Raw genomic sequence first — 27,287 nt, forward strand, 5'->3', positions numbered from 1 at the left:
GGGTTCAAGCCCTGTTCTGGGAAGATCCCACATGCTGCGGAGCAACTAAGCCCGTGCGCCACAACTACTGAGCCTGTGCTCTAGAGCCCGTGAGCCACAACTACTGAAGCCCACGCACCTAGAGCCCGTGCTCCACAACAAGACAAACCATCTCAATGAGAAGCCCGCGCACCGCAACGAAGAGAAGCCCCCACTCGCCACAACTAGAGAAAGCCAGCGTGCAGCGACAAAGACCCAATGCAGCCAAAAATTTAAAAAAAAAAAAAGTCTACAAATAATAAATGTTGGAGAGGGGGTGGAGAAAAGAGAACCCTCTTACACTGCTGGTGGGAATGTAAATTGGTGCAGCCATTATGGAAAACAGTATGGAGGTTCCTCAAAAAATTAAAAATTGAGTTGCCATATGATCCAGCAATCCCACTTCTGGGCATATACCCAGAAAAAAATATAATTCAAAAAATACATGCACCCGCATGTTTATAGCAGCACTATTTACAATAGCCAAGACATGGAAACAACCTAAATGTCCATTGACAGATGAATGGATAAAGAAGATGTGGTGTGTATGTGTGTCTATATATATATAGAGAGAGAGAGAGAGAGAGAGAGAGACACACACACACATACATACACACAATGGAATATTACTTGGCTATAAATAATGAAATAATGCCATTTGCAGCAATGTGGATGGACCTAGAGATTATCATATCAGTCAGAAAAAGAAAGACAAATACCATATGGTATCACTTATATGTGGAATCTAAAATATGATACAAATGAACATATCTATGAAACAGAAACAGCCTCACAGACATAGAGAACAGATTGCCAAGGGGGGAGGCAAGGGGGGAGAGAAGGACTGGGAGTTTGGGATTAGCAGATGCAAACTAGTGTATCTAGGATGGATAAATAACAAGGTCCTACTGTACAGCACAGGGAGCTATGTTCAATATCCTGTTATAAACCATAATGGAAAAGAATACATATGTATAACTGAGTCACTTTGCTGTAGAGCAGAAATTAACACAACATTGTAAATCAACTATACTTCAATAAAATTTAAAAAGAATAACACTAATGTCAAACCACTTATTTTATGGATGATGAACAGGGGACACAGAGAAGTTATGATATTTAGCCAAGGGCCTGAGCTGGCACAAGACTCCTACTCTAGGCTGTTTTCCTCACATCAGTGCCTCCATAGCCTTACTATTATCTTATCTCAATGGGCTTCCGAGAGGGCAGGGCAGAGGCAGTGGGCCTCTTCTTGGAAGGAAAAAATATTATCTGGCTATATAGATGCAGCTGTAGACAGCAGGTTTACCACATGATGGCTGTGCTCTGGCTGGGCCGTCTCCAAGGACACAGTTCTCAAGGGTCAGTCCCCTAGAGAAGAGACTTACCAGCTCCTTGGGACCCTCCTGCTCCTCTGGTACAGGTACTTCTGGGAGCAGGCACGAGTCAGAGGAGCCCTGCCTAGCTTGCTCCTGTGGAAGTGTGCTCTTCAGTTAACCCTCGGGTGAAGAAGTGGGGTGGGTAAGTTTCAGACCAAAACTTCTGCTCTCCATTGCTTAAGCGACAAAACGGCACATAGTATATTGCCTCTAGTTTGAATGTAAAAAAAAAAAACATACAGAAACATGTTCTTAAGGTTTATGGGGTTATGAGCCCCTTTCAGAATCTGAAGATCTTTCCACAGAAAAATGTACATACTTCATAAATTAACACATATTTCAAGGAGTCCATGGACCACTTTCCATTCACGGGCTCTTAGGGGGCTTCCTGGACCACTACCCATTACCCACCCTCCACCCACAGCTAAAATTACACTAACAGTGGTTACCTCCTAAGTGGTAAGATCCTAAAGGACTTTTCATTTTTAAAAATCCTTTTTGTATTTTCCAAATTTTCTATGGTCACCATTTTTTTTGTTTAGTATAATCAGAAAAAGTGTTATATAAAAACATAAAAGTACCCATCCAAAACTCCTATCGTCTGTGTTCATATGTTAGCTTTCAAGCACCTCATAGCCCTTCATAAAGCTCAGACATGCCAACTGCTCAAGTGAATTTTTACGTTACTGATCCTAATACTGTTTGCACTGATACTTCAGATATGGCATATTTTACTGTACTTAGGTCTGAGATATCCAAATCTATGTATCTTATTATTGTAGGTGCTTTCACAAAACTTCCCCCAACTGAATATGTCTGAAGAAAATGTTCCATTGGCTATCTCGGTTAGTTAAAAATCTCTTTCTCTCGTGCGTGCCCTTTAATTCTTTCAGACTGCTGATGACTATTTACTCAGCTCTACAACTGTATTCTCCTCAATGTCGGTCTAAGCTAAATGGGAACCCAAAAAAGTTGTCTTGTCCAGGAGGCAGATTAGATCCCAATGACACCGGATGTAGACTCTAGCCCTGAAAAGCAGACATGGAAGGCATACTTCCAATGAATAAGCTACAATATCATAAGTAAAACTGGAACAAATGGGTGAAGTCATCTTAGAGAATTCTGGGGAATATCTGGCATAAGACACAGGAAGAATATGCCTCAGAAATTATCTCAATAAATAAGTGACATAATATGACACAGCCTTAATGGCGTTCCACCCCAGACAATGCATTCCTGTCCTCTCATTCTCCCATCCAGGTCTATGACTGGGTTTCTAAGCCAGGAGTCTCCTCTTCAACAGACAGAAACACCTCAGAATCTTATTCTTAAAAAGAGTCCCGAGGCAGTTCTCCCTAAAGGGCTGACGTAAGCCTGTTAAGGATCAGGAGGGATGTAATCAACAATGTCAACAGGCCAGGCTGGCATAGCCACAGCTGCACCAGGACTGATCAGCCAGTAAGAGTTTAACAGATAGACGTTGCTCTGGAATTCCATTTCCTCTTATGCGCTGTGAGTGAAAATGGGAGTGGGAGTTGAGTGAGCCCATGATAAATGTTGAGGTGCTGCTGAGCCGAGGTCATGGAGAGAAACCTTGATTACCAGTTACTGAGATTCCAGTGAGGCTGCTACTGGCTCAGCCCTGGGAGAGTGAGCGCTGTTGGCAGGGACTGAACATGTCCACATACCTGTGGGCTGCTTGGCTGGCTAGGGCAAGGCTGCCACAGTGTTACCCTCCATAGGAGGGGCAGTCTGCCAGAGCAGAAAGCGCATGCGCTTAGAGGCAGACAACTGAGTTCACATTCAGGCTCTGCCACTTGGTAGCTATGTGGCCCGGGACAAATTCTTTGACCTCTCTGACCCTCAGCTCCTTCATCTGTAACACAGAGATATCAACGCCTATCTTGCGGGATTATCTTGAGGGTTCCATGAAATAACTTATCTGATGTGTGTTAGCAGCACTCACTAAATGGCAAGGTAACTTCTTGCTCCCTCGTCAAATCCACTTGCTGCTACTCAGCCACAGGGATTTTCCAAGGCAGAAATCTGACTTCTCTGCTTAAAACATTTCAGTGGCTCCCCTTTTCTCCCAAGATAAAGAACAAAATCCTGATGATCTACGAAGCCCTGCATGTCCTGGTCCTGGTCAACCTCTCTCCCTTGTTCTCCTGTGCTCTAGCCACATGGACCTTCTTTATGCTCTCGAAAAAAGTAGTCCTTCCTATCTTGAAGACTTCACACAGGCTAAAAGCCCCTTCTTCCCAGATCTCACCTATCTGGTTAACAACTTCTCATAACTTCTCTGGGAAAAACATTTCTCAACCTCCAGACTAGGTCAGGCCTCCTGACAATGCTCCCTTTACCTCTCTTTCACAGAACTTGATCTGCTTTGTAATTATACTTGGAATGACTTATACTATGCCTAAGACAGTAGGATCAAGAGGTAAGACACTGTGCTCTTTTTTGATTATCACTGAATCTCCAGGACTCAACATCAAGCACAATGCCTGGCCCATTTTAGGGGCTTAAAACGTTTACTGAATAAATGAATGAATGGAAATTCAGAGGAGGGTTGGAAAGCATTCGCTATTAATCTGGTTAGTATTGATACTTCTCTGCAACATTTAACCACATTCTGCCCCGCATGCTTATTAACATTTAATTCTTCCTTTCCTCGCTGGATTTTCAGCTTTGTTGTATATACAACGTCAAACGTTCCACTGCCTGCATACGACAGGCTCAGAGGAGCTGCTCTGTGTTGGGGAGATGGCATGGAATGGAAGGGAGTGTTAAATGGCCTGAGCAGGAACAGAGAGAAAGGTGAACTCTACCTTGAAGGTGGCTGTGGCCTGAGATAAGAATAGGTTTCCTGTCCAATCTTTCCTTCTCAGGGGCATTTGAGTTGACCTCCCTCTGTTGGGAGGTGAGGATTCAACAGGGCAACACTTACTTGTTCCCATGAAGAAATCATATGACGTTCAGCAGGTGCCTTTTCTATGATGGTCACCTCTGTCACACCTGGGGATGATTCTGAAAGAGGAAATACAGAGTCTGTAGAGCGGCAGTTGGTCCATTCTCACATATTTCTACACTAGAGGTTGACTAACTCTTGAAGACTGCTCTAGGAATACCAGATCCCTCTGAGGAGCATTTGTTACCCCTGTGAGGAAAGCAATTGGTCCCTCGAAGGCACTTGGTCCCATAACCTAAGACCATGTAGTCTTCCTGGTAATAATTATGCCAGTATCCTTTCTATGCATCATAAAGTTTCCCTCAAGTTTTCAGAAGGCTCAAATCTTGGGATGCAGCAATAGTCCAATATGCCAGCTAAGAATTCTGGACTCCACCTATCCTAGTCTTGCTTTATGCATTCACTAGTTGTGTAATCTTACATGAGTGTTCACTTCCCTTTGCATTTAGTAAGACAAGAATTACAATAATACTTTCCTTGATAAGCGAAGCAGAGGAAACAGAAATGAAGGTTCTTTGGAAAAGCAAAAAGTACCATATATACAATTTTTCTTCTGCCTTCTGTTCAGTGTCTTCCTAATATGTTGGGAAGCATGGTACTGTGTTAGAAAACCACTGTGAGCTTCAAGCCATTTGACCTGGGGTGAGTCCTTGCTATCCCCATGATTGGTTAGGATGGAAGACACTGTCTTGTCCCTTCAAGGGTGGTCCTATTTGGCACTGTTCCACCAAAGCCAAGATAGTGACTAATAAATGTTATTATTCAATTTTACAGCAAGGACACTGAGCCTGAGAGGTAAAGCCACAGAGCCAAGCCTCTGACTCCAAGTATGGGTCTAGGTGAGAAATGAAGAGCATGTGCAGAAGTCACTACACGGCCCTTGGCACAGCCCTTTAAAGCAGTCATCCTACGCAAATGCAGAGTCTAGCTTTAATCAGTCTTAGTAACCTACCGCTCCACCTGCAGTGGGACAGAAGAATATAGAATTCCTTGCCAACAAACCAGCTGGTTACATAGGGATGTCATCTGACTATCCTCACAGGGCAATCTAGTGTCTAGGGTTGCAAGAGGACACACAGCTAATGTAAGTGCCTGACATTAAGTTTTGCTGAGGCATCCATTTCAAATACATCCATCTTGAATAAACAAATTGCCAGCTGTATGACACAGCTACTAACTAAGTAACTAGGTAAGGAACCAGGCCACCCCCACCCATGAAGTTCCCTTTTTAGAAAGCCCTGGGTAACTGACCACTTGAGTGGTCACCCACCTTTTCCCTTCTCATGCCTTAATTCTTGCTCTTATGTTTTAAATTCACCAATAAAGAGTGAACCCACAAAACCCTAGACACAAAGTCCTGGGACCCTAATAAAGACAAAGACCCAGCTCTGCTTGCTCACTCCCAGCTACCTGGCTGTGTGGCCCTGGGCATAGCATGTATCCTCCAGGACCTGTGCGTAATAAAAAAATTTTTTTCAAAGTTCCCTGACAGTTGTTGCTGAGGTATATCTTCAATCATAATAAAAACCACAATGGCTGGTCCAGCCACACATCAGCTCCAGTCAGGGAAATGTCTGCAGAGCTCATCCAAGTAGTACAGACCGAGGTGAGTGCCTCAGGTATTCCTAGCCAACAGCATCACTATCAATAAGCTGAGACAGACACAAACACACCATTCTTCAGTTTATAACAGACCTACGTGGAGGGGCTACAGGCTCAGACAGAACTGCTGTGATACACTTCAGATGAGAACATTTCATTTTCAACCTTTGAACACCTCCGGGATAGGACAACTGGTCAACGTACTAACTTTAAAAACTTTCATATAACAAGTTGCTTAGGAAGTACCCACTGCAAAGACTCCGCTACCCAATACTTCAGCACTGATGAGGAGGAGGTGCTGGGGATGAGGAAGAGAGAGACGCACAATAAATTCCATTTGTATAATGCTCTATTTCTGGGAACTGGTATAAGTTATCTCATTTACTCTTTCAACAATCGTGTGAAGCAGGCATCATGACTTTATTAAATAATCTCACAGAACTAAATCTCTGACCACAGCCTCAGATACCAAGCCTAATGCTTTTGCTACCATGTTGCCTTAGTAGCTAATTCCAACGTGAGGGGAAGTTTTCCCCTCACCACCAAGCAATTCTCAGACACCAGCTGGGTGTCCTACAATTCAACTCAATCCTGACACTATCTACCAGGAGAAGGTATCAGATCCCACAGGTTAAGAGCTCAGTCCCACAAAACTGCCCTTACTTCAGATGCTAATTGCAGGTCCAGGGTGTTACCTGTGCTTCTGACAGACTGGCTATAAATCAGGGGTTCCTGTGATCCCCTCCCTGGGTTTGATTAGTTTGCTAGAGAAGCAGGAAACCCCTTTACTCACCAGGTTGCTGGTTTATTATAAAGGATATTACAGATCAACAGGGAGATAAGATACATAGGGCAAGGTCCTGAACAAAGGGGCTTCTGTCCTCGTTGAGTTTGGGGCCTGGCACAGTGACAAGAGTAAGTGTCTGGCTAACCAGTCTGGAAGCTCTCTGCACCCTCTCCTTTTGGTTTTTTATGGAGGCTTCATTATATAGGCATGCTTGATTAAATAACTGGCCCGTTGGCAAATGACTCAACCTCCAGCCTCTCTCCCCTCCCTGGAAATCAGGTGGGGGAGTGAAAGTTCCAGCCCTCTAATCCTGGTTGGTTCCCTTGGGAACCAGCCCCATCTTTAGGTTACCCAAGGACTTTCCAAAAGTCACCTTATTAACATAACAAAAGACACTTTCTTTTCTCCTATCACTTAGGAAATTCGAGGGGTTTTAGGAACTCTGCCTGAAACAGGGATGAAGTCTAAATATATGTTTATTATAAATCATAATACCACAGATAACCAAAAACATCATGAGGATGTTTAGAAAGCAACAGCAATAACAAGTTGTGTTTGGTTTATTAATATGCCCCATGAGAAGTAGTATCTGACTAGATATAGCCATCCCTACTCTCTTGCCTTTGTGACCAATGACAAGCATTTGTGAGCTGCCTGGCTGGAATAATCTGTACGGCAGAGTATGAAATGAAATACTGAATGAAGATATGAAGGTCAGGTCTTCAGACACGGCACAGTCTGCTCTAGGTAACTATGACATGCCACAGATGAAAACTCTCTGTGGTAGCCTACTCCAAAGTTGGGTGCTATCACTTCCTTCCTTCACTCCCTGCCCACACCAGCTCCCCAATGAAAGGTGAAGTCTATTTCTCTGCCTCTGTGACGAGACGTTAACAGGGGTTAGCCTGTGACTGCCTTGACCAATAAAATACGGCGAAGAGACACCATGCAAGTTTTGGACTTCAAGAGGACTGGCAGGTTCCCGTTTCCTCTTTTTGCTCTGGACCATCACATACTAAATCCAAGCTACTCTTCTGGACAGAGAGGCCATGCTGAGGAGCTCGGAGGGGCCAGACATGTGAGTGCAGAAGCCATCTTGGACTTCCAGCCTAGTTGAGCCATCAGATAATTCCAGCTCTATCTGCTATCTCATTGCATACACTTGAGAGACTCGAAATGAGAATAGTCCCACCTGGGCCTAGTCAACCCACAGGACTGGGAGAGATAGTAAACTGCTGTTTCAAACCACTGTTTTGTGGTGGTTTATTACCCAGGAATAAATAAGTGGAACAGACTGCCTAGTAGAAAACAGTTGCTGAGTCAATAATCTCTGAGGTACTCAATGAGGACCTGCTGTCACAAACTATGCACAGTTGATCTGGGCCTTGAAGGACGACATGGCCATTCCTGCGGATTGGCTTAATTAACACCTACTCCTGCTCCTTCCAGTGTGCTTTCCTGTATTTTAGAGACTGGCTGGCTAAAGACTACATTTCCCAGATTCCACTGCAGCTAGGCACCCTCTGGAGGCCAAGCTTTCTGCAGGGAAACCGGCTCCCATAAAACCTTGAAGGAGGGAATGAGCAGGTGAGGTAGAGGGGCACATGGGGAGACTGGCTCTTTTCACAGTCATAGTTGCAAAGGTATTTTGATCTCATGGGGTTGAGAGTTGTCGTGTGGCAGAAGCAGCAGCAACTTCTCAATTCTGCAGCTTCCTAACCACACTAGCTGCAGGTACGCCCCACTTAGCATCCCCTTTTCAGTTTGGTTCTCAGCTTAGAATATGTTCCGCTTAATCTTCCAATGATTTTATGGGCTAATGCCCCTTAATCAAGCCCTTTCTGCCTTAACTAGCTAGAGTGTACTTCTAGCCTTAAACTAGCTATGTATTCTATGGTCTGCCACTAAGAGCCCTGATAGACACAGACAGTTTGCATCTGTAGGTTCACTTTCAGGACAAGTGAATATGTGCAGGTCAGAGGAAGTGGTCATTTATATGATTTAAAAATTGTGGCCAAGGAGCCAGACAAAAAAGTGTGAGAGGTTTTGGAATCCAAGATATGACACTGAAGGTCTTTGGAGTCAGAAAAGAAAACTTAAGACTACATACGATTATTCAAAGAGAACAAGTTAACAGTTTATTACACAAATCAAAGAACTGGGTAAGGAGAATACATGAAGCCAGGGCTTGAAGGTGAGGCATCTGGAGGGCTGGGGGTGGAGTAGGGTAGACTGCACATAGCCAACCTGAGGTTAATCTCTTTAGAAGGACCAGCTTGTGGGTTCACTTGTAGCTGGTGCCTGGCAATCTGGCCTTTGCATGTGTTCTACATTGATAAGGCTGTTTTGCCCATCTTTGGCTAAACCAATAAACATCTGCTATCCTTTTGGGAGTCTAAAATTTCCATAGTGTCATGGGCAAAGCTCATTAACAATTCCCAGGAAATAAAAATAGAATCTGGATAATAAGGTAAAGTCTAATCTTTTTTTTTTTTCCTTTGGCCTTGGTCTAGTTTCACTTCCTTAATAGGGTACTGCGTGCAGAGGCCTTGTACCTGGCACCTCAGACCAGAGTTTCTAGTGCAAAATGGCTGCACCTGACGTTTCAGCTTGACTCCACACCAGGTTCAGGTTTTAGGAAGTTCTAAGGGAACAGAATAGTTATCCCCTGGAAGGTTGATTCAAGTTCAGGCTATGCCTTTAGACCACCCAGTGGCTACCACAAAAACCTGTCACACACTAAATCCTGCCACCCTGCTACCCACAGAAACAGGGCCCCTGGAGCATGATTGTATAGAAACCACAGACACAATCTATTCCAGTTGCCCCGACCTAGGAAGTAAGCCTCTCCCAAATTCCAAAGAGGAATGGCTCACAGACAGGAGCAGTTTTATGAGAGAGGAGAAAAGGCTGGTGGGACATGCAGTAACCTCCCACACCCAAGTAATAGAAGTGAGAAGCTACCCACCCCTGTCCCCCCACCGGGACTTCCACCCAAAAGGTGGAGTTGATAGCCCTCACCTGAGCTCTAGAGCACGGGACAGGGAAAATCTTAAATGTTTACACAGATTCCCGGGTATGTGTATGTCATCCTACCCACATACAGGGCTAGCTGGAAGGAACAAGGTATGCTTACTGCAGGGAATAAACAGGTGAAACGTGGCTTAAGTATACTGAAGCTCGTAGAAGGAGTACAGCTTCCAAAACGGGTGGCAGTGATTCATTGTAGGCCTCACGAAAAGGGAATACAGAGGTAATAAACGGAAACAAAGCGGACGCAACTGACAAAAGGGTGGCCCTAGAACCTGTAACTTGGCAACTACCCCTCATACCTCAAAGGCCAGATCCATCCAATTATTCCCCAATCTACACAAAGACTGTACAAAATCTACAAAATTAGACAAAGACTGAAAATTGGGCTTCAACAGAGATCTAGGAGGCCATGGGTGGCTAGCTAATGAACATGGTCAATACTTCTTTTCCCAAACTGTAGCTTGTCAAGCCATCAGAGAGGCTCATCAAAAGACTCACTACAGGAGGGAAGCCCTATATAATTCGTTAGTTGAGCTCATGGTAACTCCTGGCATGAAAAGTATAATCAGTCAGATAGATGAGACATGCCCCATCTGCACAATGAACAACCCCCAAAACAAGACCCTCCAGAGGCCCCCAGACAAGGCCCATTCAGACCAGAGGGACATATCCTGGAGAAGACTAGCAGATTGATTTCACCGTCATGCCGAGAGTACTGGGCAATTTCAGGTATCTCTTGGTGCTAGTAGACACAATTTCTGAGTGGATAGAAGCATTCCCTGCTAGAACTGAAATGGCAGCTGAAGTGGCTAAGGCATTACTAAAAGATATAATTGCCAGGTTTGGGCTCCCAAGATCCCTGCAAAGCAATAATGGTACAGCATTGGTGTCTCAAGTGACGAAGGAGGTAATGAGTGCCCTGGGCATAAAATGGACCTTGCACTCAGTCTGGAGACCCCAATCATCAAGGACAGAGATCCAATCAGACCTTGAAACTCAAGGTCCAATCAGCCTTAGCCAAGCTATGTTAGGACCCTCAAGAAAACTGGATTAAGTTGCTTTCGATAGGCCTGCTCTGCATGTGGTTACCCCAAGGGATAATTAAAGTTAAGTGCATTTGAACTCATGTACGGTAGACCCATTCCCCAAGTCCAAGAGAAGGGACACCTTAGCCCCCTTGAAATGAAACAACTCAAGCATGCCCTCCAGGTAGGAGAAATAATGAAAGCTCTCACAGAAGATGGTGACCAGGTGCTGCCCACACCCACTGACCTGGCCCTCCACCCCTTCTGGCCAGGAGCCTGGGTGAACCTAAAGATCTCAAAAAACAGCAGCTGCAAGATCAGCTCATGGCTAAGTGGAAAAGAATCCACTTGGTGACCCTAACCACCCACTCTGCCCTGAAGTTGCAGGGATCACTCCATGGGGATGTTACACTCAAGGGAAGAGACCCCCGAGCCCCAACCTGTAGAGAGACAACCTGGGTCAATGGCCCCCCGACCACTCGTGTGATCCTCTCTAAGACCCTAAGCTTTTCTCCTGTAAAACAACCAAAGGATGACCAGGGAGACGCAGCCCTGGCACTGAGCCTTGACATCAGGGCAGACTTGCCCACAGGCCGAAGACCGAGATACTTTCATTTTTAGGAAAAATTTGACATGTCACCATTATTCTCTTGTCATTTGACATGTAACCACTGTTCTCTCAGGCCATGTATCTTAAACTGTCTGAAGTCCTTTGTCTCCAAAATGTTAGACAAATGGTGGTTGCTCAGGGCTACAAACAGGGCCAAGGCCTGGGGACAACCACACAGATCTAAAGGCAGCTGGGGACTTCCACTCCTCCACCTGGGGTGATGACAATGCCTCAAATCAGCAGGAGGTAGTTACAGAAGACAGACCTGCACCCCTCAGCGCCCCTCGAGAATGAGGAGCAGGACAAAAAGCAGGGGGGGTTTGTCACCCGCAAAGCCGGAATTAACAATTCCCAGGAAATAAAAAATAAAATCTGGGTAATAAAGTCTAAGCTTTTTCTTTTTCCTTTGTGCTTCATCTTGTTTCACTTGTTCATAGGGTACTGTGTGCAGAGGCCTCGCACCCAGCACCTCAGACCAGAGCTCCTGGTGCAAAATGGCTGTGCAGACACTTCAATGGACTGTGTGCACCTCTGTGCACAACACCTCAACTCAAGATGGCCTCAGCAGGCCGTGTGCACAGAGGCTGCGCCTGGCACTGCGATCTGGAGCGCAAACAGCACAGCTGTGCTGCCATGTGAGAACTCCACCCCCTTCCCTCCCCACTGACTAGAACCCTATAAAGCAGCCCCACCCACAGCCCATGAGGGAGAGCTGGACTCTAGAGTGTGAGCTGGCACCTTTCCATTCTTTGACCAAAGAATAAAACTTTCCTTTGCTTCTGAACCAAACTTGGTCTTGTTCTATTGGCTCTAAGGATACTGGGCAGAAGGACACTTGTTGGGGCCTAACTCAAAGGGTTGGTAACAATAGCTGTGGCTGGTTGTCTTGCCTACCTGACCAGGCCCCAATAAAATCTCTGGAATTTGAGTCTTAGGCAGGCTTCCCTGGGCAGAAACACTGCACACATATTGCAGCATTTCACTGCTTAAGGAAGGAGTGTATTCTATGTGACCACTCACAGCAGGGAAAACTGCAGAAGCCTATACACAGCTTCCTCTAGATGCCACCTGATATGTCAAAGGTCAGATTCCCAGGCACCAGCTGACTGATATTAATAAACTATAGCTGGGAGTCCTGTCTGCATCCTGTAAGTCCTTCTAGTGAATCACTGAACTTGTGGACAGCTGTGGGACCCCAAAACATGTATCTATCTCTTCATGTTTAATATTTCTGAATTAGTTTGCTTTAGTTGTTTTGGGAAACAGCAAAAAGTTGGGTTTTGTAAGCTAGGTTTAAAATCTTTTTCTATTACTAGGTGACTTAAGCCCATTCATATTTGTTGCTATGAGGGATATGTCTGGTCTCAGCTTTATCTTAATATTTTATAATTACATGTATTATATTTACACTTATATTTCTTTTTGAGATGGGTACCATTCGTTCTTTTCTTTAAAATATTTGGGGGAATGTATCATTTTCTACTGATGCATGATAAATTACCACAAATTAGCAGCTTTAAACAACACCCAGGTCACAGTCGTGTAGCTCAGAAGTCTGGCACAGCATGACTGGATTCTCTGCTGAGGCTGAAATCCATAAGCCAGGTGCACTGACTGCTCAGGTTGTCAGCTGTTCTGTTTTCATCTGGTGCTCCAGGTCATCTTCCATTCCTGTTACAGGCAGCATTCAACTCCTTGTGGTTGTAGCAATGAAGTTTCCATTCCTTGCTTGCTGTCACCTGGGGCTACTCTCAGCTGTATTCTTTACCATGTGTTCCCATCTACCATCAAGGCAGCAACAGCATAACAAATCTTTCATGTTTCAAATCTCTGACTCCCCCTTCTGTTAACAGCATGTTGTAAAGGGCTCATGTGATTAGATTAGGCTCACCTGGATAATCTCCCTTTTGCCATTTAACACAACAAATCACAGGTGTTATATCTCATCAGTTTCATAGTCCTGGTGCAGGAAATCTTGGAGGGCTGTTTTTAGGATTCCTTTTTATTTAAAAAAAAAAAGCCTTATTTAGATATAACTCACATACCATAAAGTTCACCCTTTTAAAGTATATAATTCAGTGGTTTTTAGTATATTCACAGAGTTACACATCCTTTCCTGAAAAAGTAACCTGGTACCATTTCCCACTCCCAGCATCCTCTGGCAATCACTAATTTACTTTAAGTCTCTATAGATTTGCCTACTATAGATCATATAAATGAAATCACACAACACATGGGCTTTGTAACTCTTCTTTCATTTAGTTTTCAAGGTTCATCCATATTGTAGCATGTATCAGTACTTTACTCCTTACTATTGCCAACATTTTCTATTGTATAGATATACCACGTTTTTTAGACCCATTCATCAGCTGATGGACATTTGGACTGTTTCTACTTTATTACAAATAATGCTTCTAAGAACATTTGTGTACATATTTTTGCATGTAAATGTTTTCATTTCTCTTGGGTATATAACCAGAAGTGGAATTGCTGGGTCATATGGTAACTATGTTTAACTTTTTGAGGAAGTGCCAAACTGTTTTCCAAAGTGACAGTATCATTTTACATTCCCACCAGTGGTGTATGTGTGTCCCAGTTTCTCTACTTCCTTGCCAACACTTAGGTCAGTCTTTCTGATTATGGGCATCCTAGTGGGTGTGAAGTGGTATTTCACTGTGGTTTTTTTAAAAAATTTTATTTATTTATTTATTTATGGCTGTGTTGGGTCTTCGTTTCTGTGCAAGGGCTTTCTCTAGTTGTGGAAAGTGGGGGCCACTCTTCATCGCGGTGCGCGGGCCTCTCACTATCGCAGCCTCTCTTGTTGCGGAGCACAGGCTCCAGACGCACAGGCTCAGTAGTTGTGGCTCACGGGCCTAGTTGCTCCGCGGCATGTGGGATCTTCCCAGACCAGGGCTCGAACCCGTGTCCCATGCATTGGCAGGCAGATTCTCAACCACTGCACCACCAGGGAAGCCCTTCACTATGGTTTTGATTTGAATTTCCCTAATGATCAATGATGACCATCTCTACATGTTCTTATTGGCCTTTGTATATCTTCTTTGGACAAATGTTTATCTATTCAGATCCTTTTAAATTGGGTTATTTGACTTTTTTTTGTTGAGTTGTATGAGTTCTTTATAGATTCCACCCAAAAGTCCCTCATTGTATATGTGATTTGCAAAAAGTCTCTCCTTTTCTGTGGATGTCTTTTCACTTTCTTGATGGTATCCTTAAAAGCACAAACATCTTTTATTTTGATGAAGTCCAATTTATCTATTTTTTTTGGTTTGTTTCTTGTACTTTTGGTGTCAGATCTAAGAATCTATTGCTTAATCCAAAGTCATTAAAAACGAATCCAAGGCCTATGTTTTAGCACTTACATTTATATCTAAGATCCATTTTGAGTTAATTTTTGTATTTGAATTGAGGTAGGAGTCCAACTTCATTCTTTTGCATGTGGCTATCCAGTTGTCACAAAACAATTTGTTGAAAAGATTGTTTTTCCCCCACAGAGTTGTACAGACATCCTTGTTGAAAATCAGTGGACCATAAATGTGTTAGTTTAGTTTTGGAGTCTCAATCCTATTCCATTGATCTATATTTCTATCTTTATGCCAGTGCCACAGTGAAGACTATTGTAGCTTTGGAGTAAATTTTTTTATCATAGTAAAATATACATAAAATTTGCCATATTAACTATTTTGAAGTGTACAGTTAAGTGCACTCACATTGTTGTGCAACTATTACCACTATTCATCTGCAGAACATTTTCATTATCCCAAGTGTAGTAAATTTTCAAATAGTGAAGTTTAAGTCCTCTAACTTTTGTTCCTCTTTTCCAAGGTTGTTTTGGCTATTCTGGGTGTCCTTCATTTCCATATTAATTTTAGGACTGGGTTATTTGTCAATTTCTGCAAAAGAGGCAGCTGACATTTTCATAGGGATTGTAGATTTACATCAATTTGGGAAGTATGGGATTCTAACAGTGTTAAGACTTCCAAACTATAAACATGAGATGTCTTCCAATTTATTTAGGTGTTCTTTAATTTCTTTACATAATGTGTTGTAGTTTTCAGTGTACAAGTCATGCACTTCTGTTAATGTGCTCCTTTACTCCTTAATTCTGTTAATTTAACTTTTTACTAAGTATTTTACTGTTTTGACCCAATTGTAAATTGAATTGTTTCTGTAGTTTTATTTTTGGATTGTTCATTACTAATGTGTAGGGTTTCTTCCCTTTTTTTGGTGGATTTCTTAGGACTTTTTTAATATACAAGAGCATGTTATCTGCAAATAGCTCTTTACTTCTTTCTTTCCAAATTGTATGTCTTTTGTTTTCTTGTCTAATCGTTCTGACTAGAATCTCCAGTAAAATGCTGAATAGAAGTTGGAAGAGGGGAGTTCTTATTGTGCAAAAAAGAGTGAACACAGCATGCCTGAGACTGCAATATTTAGAAAGGCCTGCTTGGAAGGTTGGTTCTTGGCTGGCATCTGGGAACTTAGATTTCAGGAGGGTTCCCACCATTGCCTGGTAAGAATGGCTCACTTTATTTAAAAAAAAAAAAGAATGGCTCATTGTACCTACCTGTTGTTACAATATGGTTTATGCTGAACACAAGCTTTCCGCCGGGAGTCTCAAATTTGGTACATACTAGGTAGAGGATGTCTGAATGATGGATTTCCAATAAAAGGTCTGGACTTCTGGGCTCAAATAAGCTTCCCTAGTAGACAACATTCCAGATGTGTTGTCACACGTTGCTGGAACAACTGTGTCCCATGTGATTTCACTGAGAGAGGATTCTTGAAAACTTACATCTGGTTTCCTTGATTTCCCCACATGCACCTTTCCCTTTGCTTCTGTTGTAATAAATCACAACATGACTGTCTCCCAAGTCCTGTGATCCTCCTAGTGAACTGTCAAACCTGGTGTGGTGCTGGGGATCCCATGAATATTTGTCTTGTTCCTGATTTTAATGGGAAATCATACAGTTTTTCACCATTGAGTATAATGTTAGCCGAGGATTTTTCATAGATGCCCTTTATCAGGTTGAGGAAGTTTGATTTCTGTTTTTATGTTTTCACTCTATCCCCCAGTTTGGGTGTGTTCTATCATCAGAGAACACACTTTGTATGATATCAATCCTTTAAAATTTATTTCAGCTTGTCAAACATATGGTTTATTCTTGAGGTTACTCCATGTGTACTTTAGAAGAATTTTTATTCTACTCTTTTCGGGTAAAGTGTTCTATGGATGTCTGTTAGGTATAGTTGATTTACAGTATTGCTTAAGTTTACTATTTCCTTGTTGACTTTCTGCTTAGGTGTTTTATCCATTGTTATAAGTAGGGCGTTTAAGTCTCAAACTATTACTGTTGAATTGTCTACTTCTCCTTTCAAGCCTGTCGGTTTTTGCTTCATGTATTTTGGGCCTTTGTAGGTGCACATAGATTATAATTGTTTTGTCTTTCTGAGCACTGACACCTACTATCATTATGAACTGTCCTCCTTTGTTTCTAATAATGAACTTTGTTTTAAAGATTATTTTGCCTGATATTAGTATAGCCACTCAACATCTACTTTGGGTTCTATTTGCATGGTATATTTTTCCCGCATCTTTTCACTTTTAACATATTTGTGTCTTTAAATACAAAATGTGTCTCTTGTAGACTGGGTATATTTGAATCATGTTTTTGTTTTTCTAAAATCTTATGTCAATTTCTGCCTTCTCATGGGAGTGTCTAGTTTATTTACATTAAATGTAACTACTAATAAGGTAGGATTTATTTCTGCCATTATGCTATTTCCTTCTGAGTCCTCACCAGCAGTATTCTCCATATTGTTATAGTCCAGATTTCTGTTACAGTCTTTTCATGGTGATTTAGACTTTATCAAGTTCCTGAAAGTTCCTCCAGCCTCCACCCACTTCCCAGTTCCAAAGACACTTCCATATAGGTATATGTTACAGCAGCACCCACTTCCAGGTAATAAAATATGTACTAGTTTTCTATGCTGCATAACAAATTACCACACTTAGCAGTGGTAGGACTGAGGATCCTGTTCTCTTGATGACCATGAGCTAGGAGGTTGCTCTCAGCTCCTAGAAGCCACTCGCAGTTCCTTGCTATTGGCCCTCTCCTAGGATCTCTCACAACATGGCAGCTTAGTTTTTCAAAGCCAGGAGGAAATCTGTCTGACTTCTATACCCTCTTTTAGAATGCTCACCTGATTAGGTCAGGCCTACCTAGGATAATATCGCTTTTAAGTCAAAGTCAACTGATTAGGTACTTCAATTACATACACCAAAAAATCTTTGCCTTTGTCATATAATGTAACCTAAGCCATAGAATGACATTCATCATCTTCACAGGTCCTGCCCATTTTCAAGAGTAAAGTATTATACACAGGTAGGTGGCATTGGAGGTCATCTAAGAAATCTGCCCACCAGTTACACTGTACTTATACCCTTTCAAATGCCCTTTTAATTTGTCATAATAGATAACAACTGGTACATCATTCTTCCACTCTCCTCCCACCTTTGTTTTAGTCTTATATGTATGTATTTACGTATATTCATGTGTATGTGTCTGTATGAAAATGATGCTCAGCATCAGTCTTTTTGCTGAAGGTTTCCCAAGCTATATTTGATTTGATGAAATCTATCCTCCAGCAGATTCCTCAGGAAGGGTTCATGGGTGTAGAAATCCCTAAGTTCTTTTATTTTAAAGACAGTTTGGCTAGATATTATATCCTTGGTTCACACTTTCTTTCATTGAATTTTCTATACTTGTTCATGTATTTTAATTTTGTTTGGAGTTTAGAGTTACCATTTTCTTCTGCTTCACAGTTGTTTTTTGGTAAGAGTTTTCCCCAGTTGTCTGTTTGACATTTTATTTCCTGATTTCAGCATTAGTTCTCTATGGGCTTTACTTTTCTCTCCTTCATTTTGCATTATTGTGTTCTTTAAAAAGATTTCTAGGTTAGTGACGCTAGTTTCTAGTTTCTGTTGATTGTTCCAACTAGCCTCTTCAGGGGTCTGTCTGCTTGTCACAGAGCCTTCTAGCAGTGAGGAAGTGCGGCAGGAACAATTAGGGTCTGGCCCTGTGATTTGTTCCTTTTTCTCTTTTTATTCAGCCATTCTGCACAGTTGGTATTCTCTGTCTTTAAGCAATGCTGAGAGTTTGGTTTTGGATAAAAATGCAATTGTGGAGTTATTTCATATCTTTTAGGGAGGTTGTTTACCATACACCCACCGACTTCAGCTGCCTTGTTTTAAAAAAATCCCCTTAATATATTATCTTTCCAAACAAAAAACAAATGTGAAAAAATAATATACAGGCATACTCATTTTACTGCGCTTTGCTTTATTGTTTTTCTCAGGCACTGCATTTTTTACAAATTGAAGGTTTGTGGCAACCCTGCATTGTCAGATGATATTTAGCATTTTTTAGCAATAAAGTTTTTTTTAATTAAGGTATGTACTTTTTTTTAGACACAATGCTATTGCACACTTAATAGACTACAGTATAGTGTAATCATAACTTTTATATGCACTGGGAAACCAAAAATTTGTGTGGCTCGCTTTATTAGGATATTCACTTTATTGCAGTGGTCTGGAACCAAACCCCCAATATTTCTGAGGTATGTCTGCAAATGATTCTTGACTTGTGATTATTAACTTGAAATTATTAGGTTTTGATTAAGTTTATAAATAGACTGTTCACAGGAGGCTAGATTTCCTATAAGTTTAATTAACAGAGTCGGTTAATTCCTTACGTAGTTTTTGACTTGTAGCTATTACCAGTTTGCCAAACATCTGAAATGCATAATAGATAGAATATATTAAGTGCATAAATGAAATTTAAAATGTTTACAGTCACTTAATTATTTAGGTCTTTAAATTGAACTGACAGCTTAAGGGAAATTTAGTTGGCTTGACTTGGGTAGATTAAACATTTATCAAAAGAAAATAACTTCTTATTTAGAGAAAACTTCCTAGACTTATAAAGATACGAATGAAGCATGCCTGTGGAATAGCAAGACCTGCCTAAGTCCAGGAGTACAAGAAGGAACAGGGCAGAAGTTTCGATAAGAATGAGGAGATAGAATATGGGTGGTCTTGATGATTAGATCTCTCCTTGCCCTACTCTATAATTTCATTTCTAAAATCTATCACTTCTCCCAAACACATCATGATGTTTCATGCCTCATTTACTGTCTTAGGCACTGGGGAATAGAGGGAAGAGCAATACGAAGTTCCTATTCTCATGGACTTCTACTACAGAAAAAAGACAGACAAAAAAACCAACCAAATAAATAAATAATGTCAAGTAAAATATATAATTTCAAGTAGTGACAAAGCCATGAGGATAAAAAAAAAAGTGGGATAAGGGAACAGAGTAATAGGGAAGGGTGTTATTAAGACTATATTCAGGAAAGGCTTCTCTGAGCTCGTGATATTTAATCAGAGATCTGAATGAAGTCAGAGAGAGACAATGACAGGAAGAGAATTCCAGATGCAAGGTCTAGTAAATCGCAAAAGCCTTTAAGTGGGAATAAGCTTAGTGTGCTCATGGTACAAGGAGGCTACTGCGGCAAAGCCAGAGTGAAAATAAAGTCAGAAAGACAGATGAGGGCAAATTATAGCAGACCTGTGGGCCATGGTACAGAATTTGGATTTTATTACGAATGCGATAGGAAGGCACTGAAGTATACTGTTCGGCCTGCTTAGATTGCCTTTCTCCTTAGTTATCTGGTTAACTCCCATTTGTCTTTCAAAACTTAGCGTCATCTCCTGTGGGACGTATTTCTTAACTCTCCAGATAAGGTCAATCACCTCCTCCTGTGTGCTACTTCTGAGCGATAATAGATTACTGAACTCTGTTTGTGTTTTATTTCATTTTATTTTATTGTTGCCCAGCATGTAACATAGCGGTGGGTACTAAGTAAAGGTTAGTGCTTAGTAAAGGTTAGTAAAGGAAAACCACCCATTCATTCAATGGTGCCAGCCTTGATTCCTCTGGACCACTTCAGGTGCCATACACGGGGAGGCGCATGGGAGTTGGTACCCTGGGAGGTTGGCTGCAACATTCCCCCAGCTCTCTCTGCTACCACAGGCCAAAAAGGCCTCTGGGGACAGCCAACCTCCCAACTGTCAGGTGCCTGCTGTCTCCCCTTTGCACATCTATGCCCGACCTTCTTGGGCCCTGTAGTGGGACTTCGAGTGGGGGGACCTTCGAGCTTCACATCTCTGTATCCACACTCCCCGCAAACCCTTCCCCGGCCTAGTCAAGCACCCCGCTGCCCACTTTCCTCTTTAACAACGTAAGTTACAGCCGCGATGCCCACTGGCCTACAGGGTCCGGCTCTTGCCTTCCCTCCGTGCTTCCACTGCACACCCCTCGTCCCGCAGTGGCCCCCACGGCCCCCCGTCCCACTCACCGAGGATGCGGGTGACCCCCAAGGTCAGCTTCTCCAGGTGCGGCTTGTTGCTGCCCAGCAGCGGGGGCGGTGTCTCCTCCATGGCTCGCGTCCCAGCTCCGCGCGCGGTCGGAGGAGCGGGGCGGCTGGGAGGGTCGGACTCCGCCCGGGAGGCGCGGCCGTCAAGTTCACGGCATGCCGGGAGTTGTAGTGCTCGGAGCCTGAGAGCACGGCGGGGCGGAGATGGGGGGCCCGGGCTGCTCTGGGAGTAGCAGTTCCGCGTAGCGCTCGTTCCCGCTGCCCCGGCGGAGGCTCCACGCCACGCCGCCGGGACACGGCGACTCCACCGCCCGGACCCTCCCGCCCCGCCGGGGCCGACTGCGCAAGCGGGGGAGGGCCTCTGCGCAGTGCGGCCAATCGGGACCGGGCCTGGAGGCCGGGGTTGGACGGCCCCGGCGGGACGCCCCGAGTGGCGGTTGTTTCAAGATGGCGGACGTGGCGGGTCACTGCCGCCCCGGCGCGGCGGCGTTCTGGACCCGCGACTGTATCCTTTGCCCGCCTGGCAGGGGGCGCCGGCGCTTTCCCCGGTGCGGCGAGCGGTCGCGAGGGACGCAGAGTGCAGAGGAGAAGCTCGCCGCGGACCCCGGTGGCGGGGCCGTCCCGTCCGGCCGCCGTCCGGGTGCTGGGCTATGCTCTTCCTTGGGTATTAGGTGTCAGAGAGCCTGCACTGTCTCCAGGCTGGAGTTCAGGCGTGGGGACTCGGCACAGATGTTTCCCAGCCCTCCTTGGCGGTGAGCTCTGGAAAGATGGCCTAGAGTCTTGGCCTCTCCTGGGGCTGGAAGGGTCCCTCTGCCCGAGATGACCTCCGGCCGGCCTAGTCTGTGCGGAGTGAGCTTGTGGAGGAGGGCATGGTGTTGGGTGGTCCAAGAGCTTTTTTTCTTGGTTTAGGAGTGTCCTCGGTCTGCGTTGTTAAGAGTAAGTCAGGACCTTGTCGGACTTAGAAGGCCTGTCAGTGGTGATTTATTTTCATACTGAGATCTTCGGAGAAATGTGGACTTGGTTTCACGCGGACATGATCTGGTGATGATGATTATGGAATAAGACGCGATGCAGATTTTAGGGCCTGGAAGTAGTGTTGATTTGCATGTAGATTGCGGGTCCCACTAGCAGGACTGAAGTTCTTGGGTTGTTTTATGGTAGAGAAGCTGTGGCGCTTTTATCCTTGGGGTAGTATTCCCAGATTAGTATCTATGATGAGATGTGTGACAAAACTGGTTCTTTCCCTGTGTTAGGTAGACTGTTCTAGGCTGATCTTTGGTTCTGATAATTGGCTTCATGTTAGAGGAGTGTTACCTGAAAGGAAGGCATTCAGTGTATTGGGTGCCCGCAGAGGCAAGTCTTTTTGCCTGTTTACTAGGATTGGTGATGGCATTGTTGGAGGCATTGCTCTTAACTTTGACAGAATCATTCTTTGCACATTCTACTTAGCTCTCAGTAAAACTTAGAAAGTTGCATTATCAGTTACCCTTGTTGAATTACTAGGATTAAAATGTCATGCCGTGGAGAGTGAGATATTTTTGCATTTCTTGCTGCTCCGTGTTTAGTGTTACGCACTTTCTAAACATAATTACCACTTGTGTGTGATAGGTTGGTGAGAATCAAGTGAAATCGTGTCCATACACGGTGGGTAAAAGCACACTGATGCACTGTGCAAATCAAATATATTTTTCTTTACCTATAAGGAGAATATGTACACTGGGAACAAGTGGGCTGAGTTAGGAAGTCAGGAAATTGGGATGAGTCATACTTTCTCGTGAAACATTACCTCTGCATTGTTAGAATTTTGTGATAGAGATATTTGAAGATTATTAGCTTATAATGTGCTTCTTTAGTGTAATCATTTTCATAACCATCCATGTGGCTTTGGTTATTATTCCTTAACTTTCTGTATAACCAATGCTATTGTGCTGTTACAGAATATATAAGAATATTGTTCTGATATAGAATGTGTGTGGGGCGTGGGGAGGGGAGACAGTCTGTTGCAGTGGGTCTGATTAAGTTAATAGGTATGTAAACTGAATCTATGCTCTTGGTCTTAGCAACCCTGTACTCTCAGTTATTCGTGTAGTCATATTACTCCCTATTTCATACAGAAGTCACATAGCCTTCCTTTTCTCTTACACTCTCCCTTACTCTAAGAATTTATGTAAAATACTAATCTTCCCATTCAAAGTGGGGAGTTGAAATTATATGGGGAAAATGGTGGTGATTACATTCTGTAGAAATTCAGATGCTTGAAAGGAATTGCAAGGTTACCAGTATCACTCTTCCTATTCCACATAATGACCAATTAATATCCAGCCTCAGATATTTTCATTTTAATCTCTATAGGACATAAAAGCAGTGTCAACTATAAATTTGTTACTGAATCTTTGCTAAAAAGCATAACAATAATTATGAATCATTTGATTTAGTCACGTGTCTTTTGATCTTGATCTCTTTTCTTGTCACAATGATGACTTCCCAGACCACCCCAAAGCATTTATAGTTAGAACTTTCAATAGAAAAAGACCAAAAAGTATGCACCTATAATCTGGTATTCTTTTCACACTATTGAAAGATTTTCAGTGTTTCACCTAAACAATTAGAGAAATATGGTTGAGCGATTTCCTAGTCCTGGATGTTTCCGTCATGTGAGGACAGATCATATGTGACTGAATATCACCTTTTTCATACTGTTGTTCTTATGAGTTCTGTATCTCCTGCACAGTATGATTCAGCAGTGCTGTTTTGCACAAGGTATGTCTTTTTACCCAATGTGTAAACAATGAGTATGCCATGTTGTCATTTATGGCTTAAATCTGCAAGTAGAATATGCCCCTTTGGCCATAAACTGCTTTCCTCCTTCATTATAGCTCCTGGTAATATCAAAAGAAGTTAGTGTTTCTGCAGTATCTAAATTTGCTGAAGTGCACTCAAGTGTATTATCATTAACAGTATTATGAACTTGATATTAACAAATATGAACTGTAAAGGACCTGGTCGAAACATTGCAGTAGCTGTAATCTCTGCCATTGAGTTTTTAATTAAAAATAGAGACTTTACGTTGATGTTAAAATAATATACTAGTCAGGAAAATCATTGTGGTTAGTAATAATAATACACACGTTGTTGGTAAGTGATTGAAACTCATAAGGTTAGGGTAGAGTGGGAAGTACTACGTTTATTTTCTTCAGATCCTGGTGATGTAGGGTAGGTATACTTATTTCTCTCTACCACTTCTGCCTTGGGTTTCTCATTACTACTTTAATTCCGGAAACTTGGGCATTAAAGACTCTTTATAATTTGCTATACTTGTCTTATTGAGGCACTTCCAAATGAACCAAGTAGAACTAAGGTGGCACATAGAACCCAATAAGAGGTCCAATATACATTTGATATATATTGTATCTCTTTGACTTTCCCATAAAATATATATTTGTTGGGAATCTTTGTATTTGAAGAAGGTAAATATTTGGGTTCTTAAGATAATGAGCTGAAGATAGATTACATATGATTAGAAAAGATAGGATGGAGGCAATTTCGAATATTTCTATCTTATTTATAAAAACTTTTGTTAAGGTCTGTTTATTTAGCGTTTTTATACTTGAAAAGAAATTTGGCGTGGATGTAGCTAGTGGGTTTTGTGTGCATATTTTGAATAGGACAAAAAGAGGAGGATAACACTGAGTTGTTGGACAGCGCCTCATAGGATTAAATAAATATCAATTTCATTCATTCATAGATGGTTTACCATGAACCAGGCATTCTTTGACCTTAGGAGATACAACATTGAACAAAACGATGTAAATCTTCACCCTCTTGGTGCTTACATTTTAGTGAAATGAGATGAGTTCATGAATAAGTAAAATAATATATGTCCAGTGATTACAGGTGCTATGGAGAAAAATAAACCAGGAAAAGTGTAGCTATCATGGGGGTCTTTTGTGTCTTTTTTTATGCCAGTACTGTACTGTTTTGATAACTATAGCTTTGTAATATTTTGAAACCAGGAAATGTGATTCCTCCAGCTTTATTCTTCTTTCTCAAAATTGCTTTGTCTAATTGGGGTCTTTTGTGGTTCCATACAAATTTTAGGATTGTTTGTTCTATTTCTGTGAAAAATGGCATTGGAATTTTGATAGAGATTGCATTGAATCTGTAGATTGCTTTATGGACATTTTAACAATATTCTTTCAATTCATGAGCATGGAATATCTATTTATTTGTGTTTTCTTCATTTTCTTTTATCAATGTCTTATAGTTTTCAGTGGATAGGTCTTTCACCTCCTTGGTTAAATTTATTCCTAGACATTTTACTCTTTTTTTGATGCATTTGCAAATTGGATTATTTTCCTAATTTGTCTTTCTGATAGTTTTATTCTTGTATAGAAATGCAACAGATTTTTATATATTGATTTTGTATCCTACAACTTTTGTTTATAAACAAACTGAATTTATTTATTCGTTCTGACAGTTTTTTGGTGGAGTCTTTAGAGTTTTCTATATGTAGTATCATGTCATCTGCAAATAGAAGCTTGTGGAAGGCTTCTACAGTTTGTTTTTCTTAAAGAAATAGGAAGCAAAGTTATTAGCTTAGAGTAAGGATTGGGGAGGTGGCATCAGGTTTGAGAAGAGAGGAGAAAGTGTAAAATACTTGATGAGCTTCCAAATCAAGGTGCAGCTGAGTGGGGTCCTCAGTGGCTGGTCTCTTCCAGCTGTTGAGCAGGCTCCTTTGTGGATGATCCAGAGAAGTGTAGTATGTTTTCCAGGACTCTGGTATGTCAGTCTTTCCATAGATCATCCTTGGAGATGGAGAATATTCTGCAAATTCATCACTACTTTATACTCTAATTGAAGACACTGCCGTATGGAACATGTCCTGGGTCATCTTGAATTTTTTTCCCCTGGGTACTTTTTCCCATGTGTATATTTCCAACAGCAAATGATTAAACACTTATTGAGCACCTGCAGTGTGTGCAGTCCCAAGGGATGTAAAAAATGAATCTGCTGTTAAAGAGCGTGCACAATTTCATTTTGTAAGGATTTTTTTTGGATTGTATGTCAGTGAATTTAGAAATTCTCTCTCTGCTCCAGTGTTAGTGGCAGTCAATTTCCTTGGACTTGTGGGGTCTGATTTTTTGCTTGTTTACTTGTCTTATGTGCCGCCTAAAATTTTCTAAGCTCCATCCCTGATGTCTAAGGGAATTTAAAGTCTTTAGAGGCCCTATCAGCCAAAAGCTTGAAGCTGTGATAGTGCTGCAGAGAGCTGGTAGAAACCACCTGGCAGCTCAGACAGTAAGCACCATCTTTGTGTTCCATAGGGATTCTAGGCATTTCCAATCAGCATTCCTTGAAAAGATTCCATTACTAGAATTGATTCTGAACTGAAATATATTGACTTTTTAACATGTTATTAATCCACTGTTTTATTCCAGCCTTTTCCCAGGAGGAAATAGTTAATAATTGGTTTGTCTACAAATTTTGGAAAAGAAAGTGTTTTATAAAGTAACAGAAAACTTTAGTATTTTCTAGATCATTTGGAAAAAATTGTTTAGATACTTACTTCCTGGAAGTGTAATAGAAGGTTATCAAATGGTGGACATACCTGGATTTAGATATAGTTCTGAATAAAATTTTATTTCTGGACAGTAAACTTTCTTATTATATTGGTTCCCTTTCTATAGCAGTGTTCTAGCCTTTCTGAATTTCTCCTTTTGAAATTCAAAATAGTTCTTTTTGTCTTAAATTTCTTCAACTTGTTAAATAGTAGGGCTTCTTGAGACATTTCATGAATACACTGCAGAAGAATAAAAAATGTTTTTTATGTTTGCACGATTGACTTGCCCTCAAACAGTGTTTGTTCTTCAAAGCTGAAGCTCACTTTGAAATTACAAATTCTTTTTTTTAAATATATCTTTATTGGAGTATAATTGCTTTACAATGTTGTGTTAGTTTCTGTTGTACAACAAAGTGAATCAGCTATAAGTATACATATATCCCCATATCCCCTCCCTCTTGAGCCTCCTTCCCATCCTCCCTATCCCACCCCTCTAGGTCGTCACAAAGCACCGAGCTGATCTCCCTGTGCTATGCGACTGCTTCCCACTAGCTATCTATTTTACATTTGGTACTGTATATATGTCAATGCTAAAGCTTACTTTAAAATTAAAAGCTAAAGCTCAGTTTGAAATTACGAATTCATGCCTAAAATAACTTGTCATTCATCGATGATGAGCAAAATGGAGTATTTAACTCCCTGTTTACGAAAGGAAAGAAAATGAAAGGAAACTAATTTGTAGTGTATCTCACTTGGGAATAAGCGTGGATAAAACTTTTATGGAACAAGGCCTTCCAGAATTTTTACAAAGCAGAGAGTTGTGAATATATAAAGATGAACTTTAAA

At 41.9% G+C, this 27,287-nt stretch overlaps 2 protein-coding genes across 7 annotated transcripts in view; one reads left to right on the top strand and one right to left on the bottom strand.

Annotated features, from left to right (window-relative positions):
- TPGS2 (tubulin polyglutamylase complex subunit 2) overlaps window positions 1–21,240 on the bottom strand; it is a 72,990-nt gene extending 51,750 nt beyond the window's left edge. For 2 of the 3 annotated variants that reach the window (XM_068562574.1, XM_068562575.1), the window contains exons 1-2: window positions 20,864–21,048; window positions 4,348–4,427 (exon numbers count right to left, since the gene is read on the bottom strand). In XM_068562574.1, the coding sequence (XP_068418675.1) occupies window positions 4,348–4,427; window positions 20,864–20,945 (162 nt within the window). In that variant the 5' untranslated portion in view covers window positions 20,946–21,048. Of the gene's footprint in view, window positions 1–4,347; window positions 4,428–20,863 lie in introns of all 3 variants that reach the window. The other variant, XM_068562573.1, reaches the window with a different exon arrangement.
- Window positions 21,083–27,287, top strand: part of KIAA1328 (KIAA1328 ortholog) — a 371,762-nt gene continuing 365,557 nt past the window's right edge. For 3 of the 4 annotated variants that reach the window (XM_068562570.1, XM_068562569.1, XM_068562572.1), the window contains exon 1: window positions 21,083–21,386. In XM_068562570.1, the coding sequence (XP_068418671.1) occupies window positions 21,329–21,386 (58 nt within the window). In that variant the 5' untranslated portion in view covers window positions 21,083–21,328. Of the gene's footprint in view, window positions 21,387–21,456; window positions 21,634–27,287 lie in introns of those variants that run through there. The other variant, XM_068562571.1, reaches the window with a different exon arrangement.

Source organism: Eschrichtius robustus, chromosome 14 (assembly GCF_028021215.1).
Source record: "Eschrichtius robustus isolate mEscRob2 chromosome 14, mEscRob2.pri, whole genome shotgun sequence".
NCBI lineage: Eukaryota > Metazoa > Chordata > Mammalia > Artiodactyla > Eschrichtiidae > Eschrichtius > Eschrichtius robustus.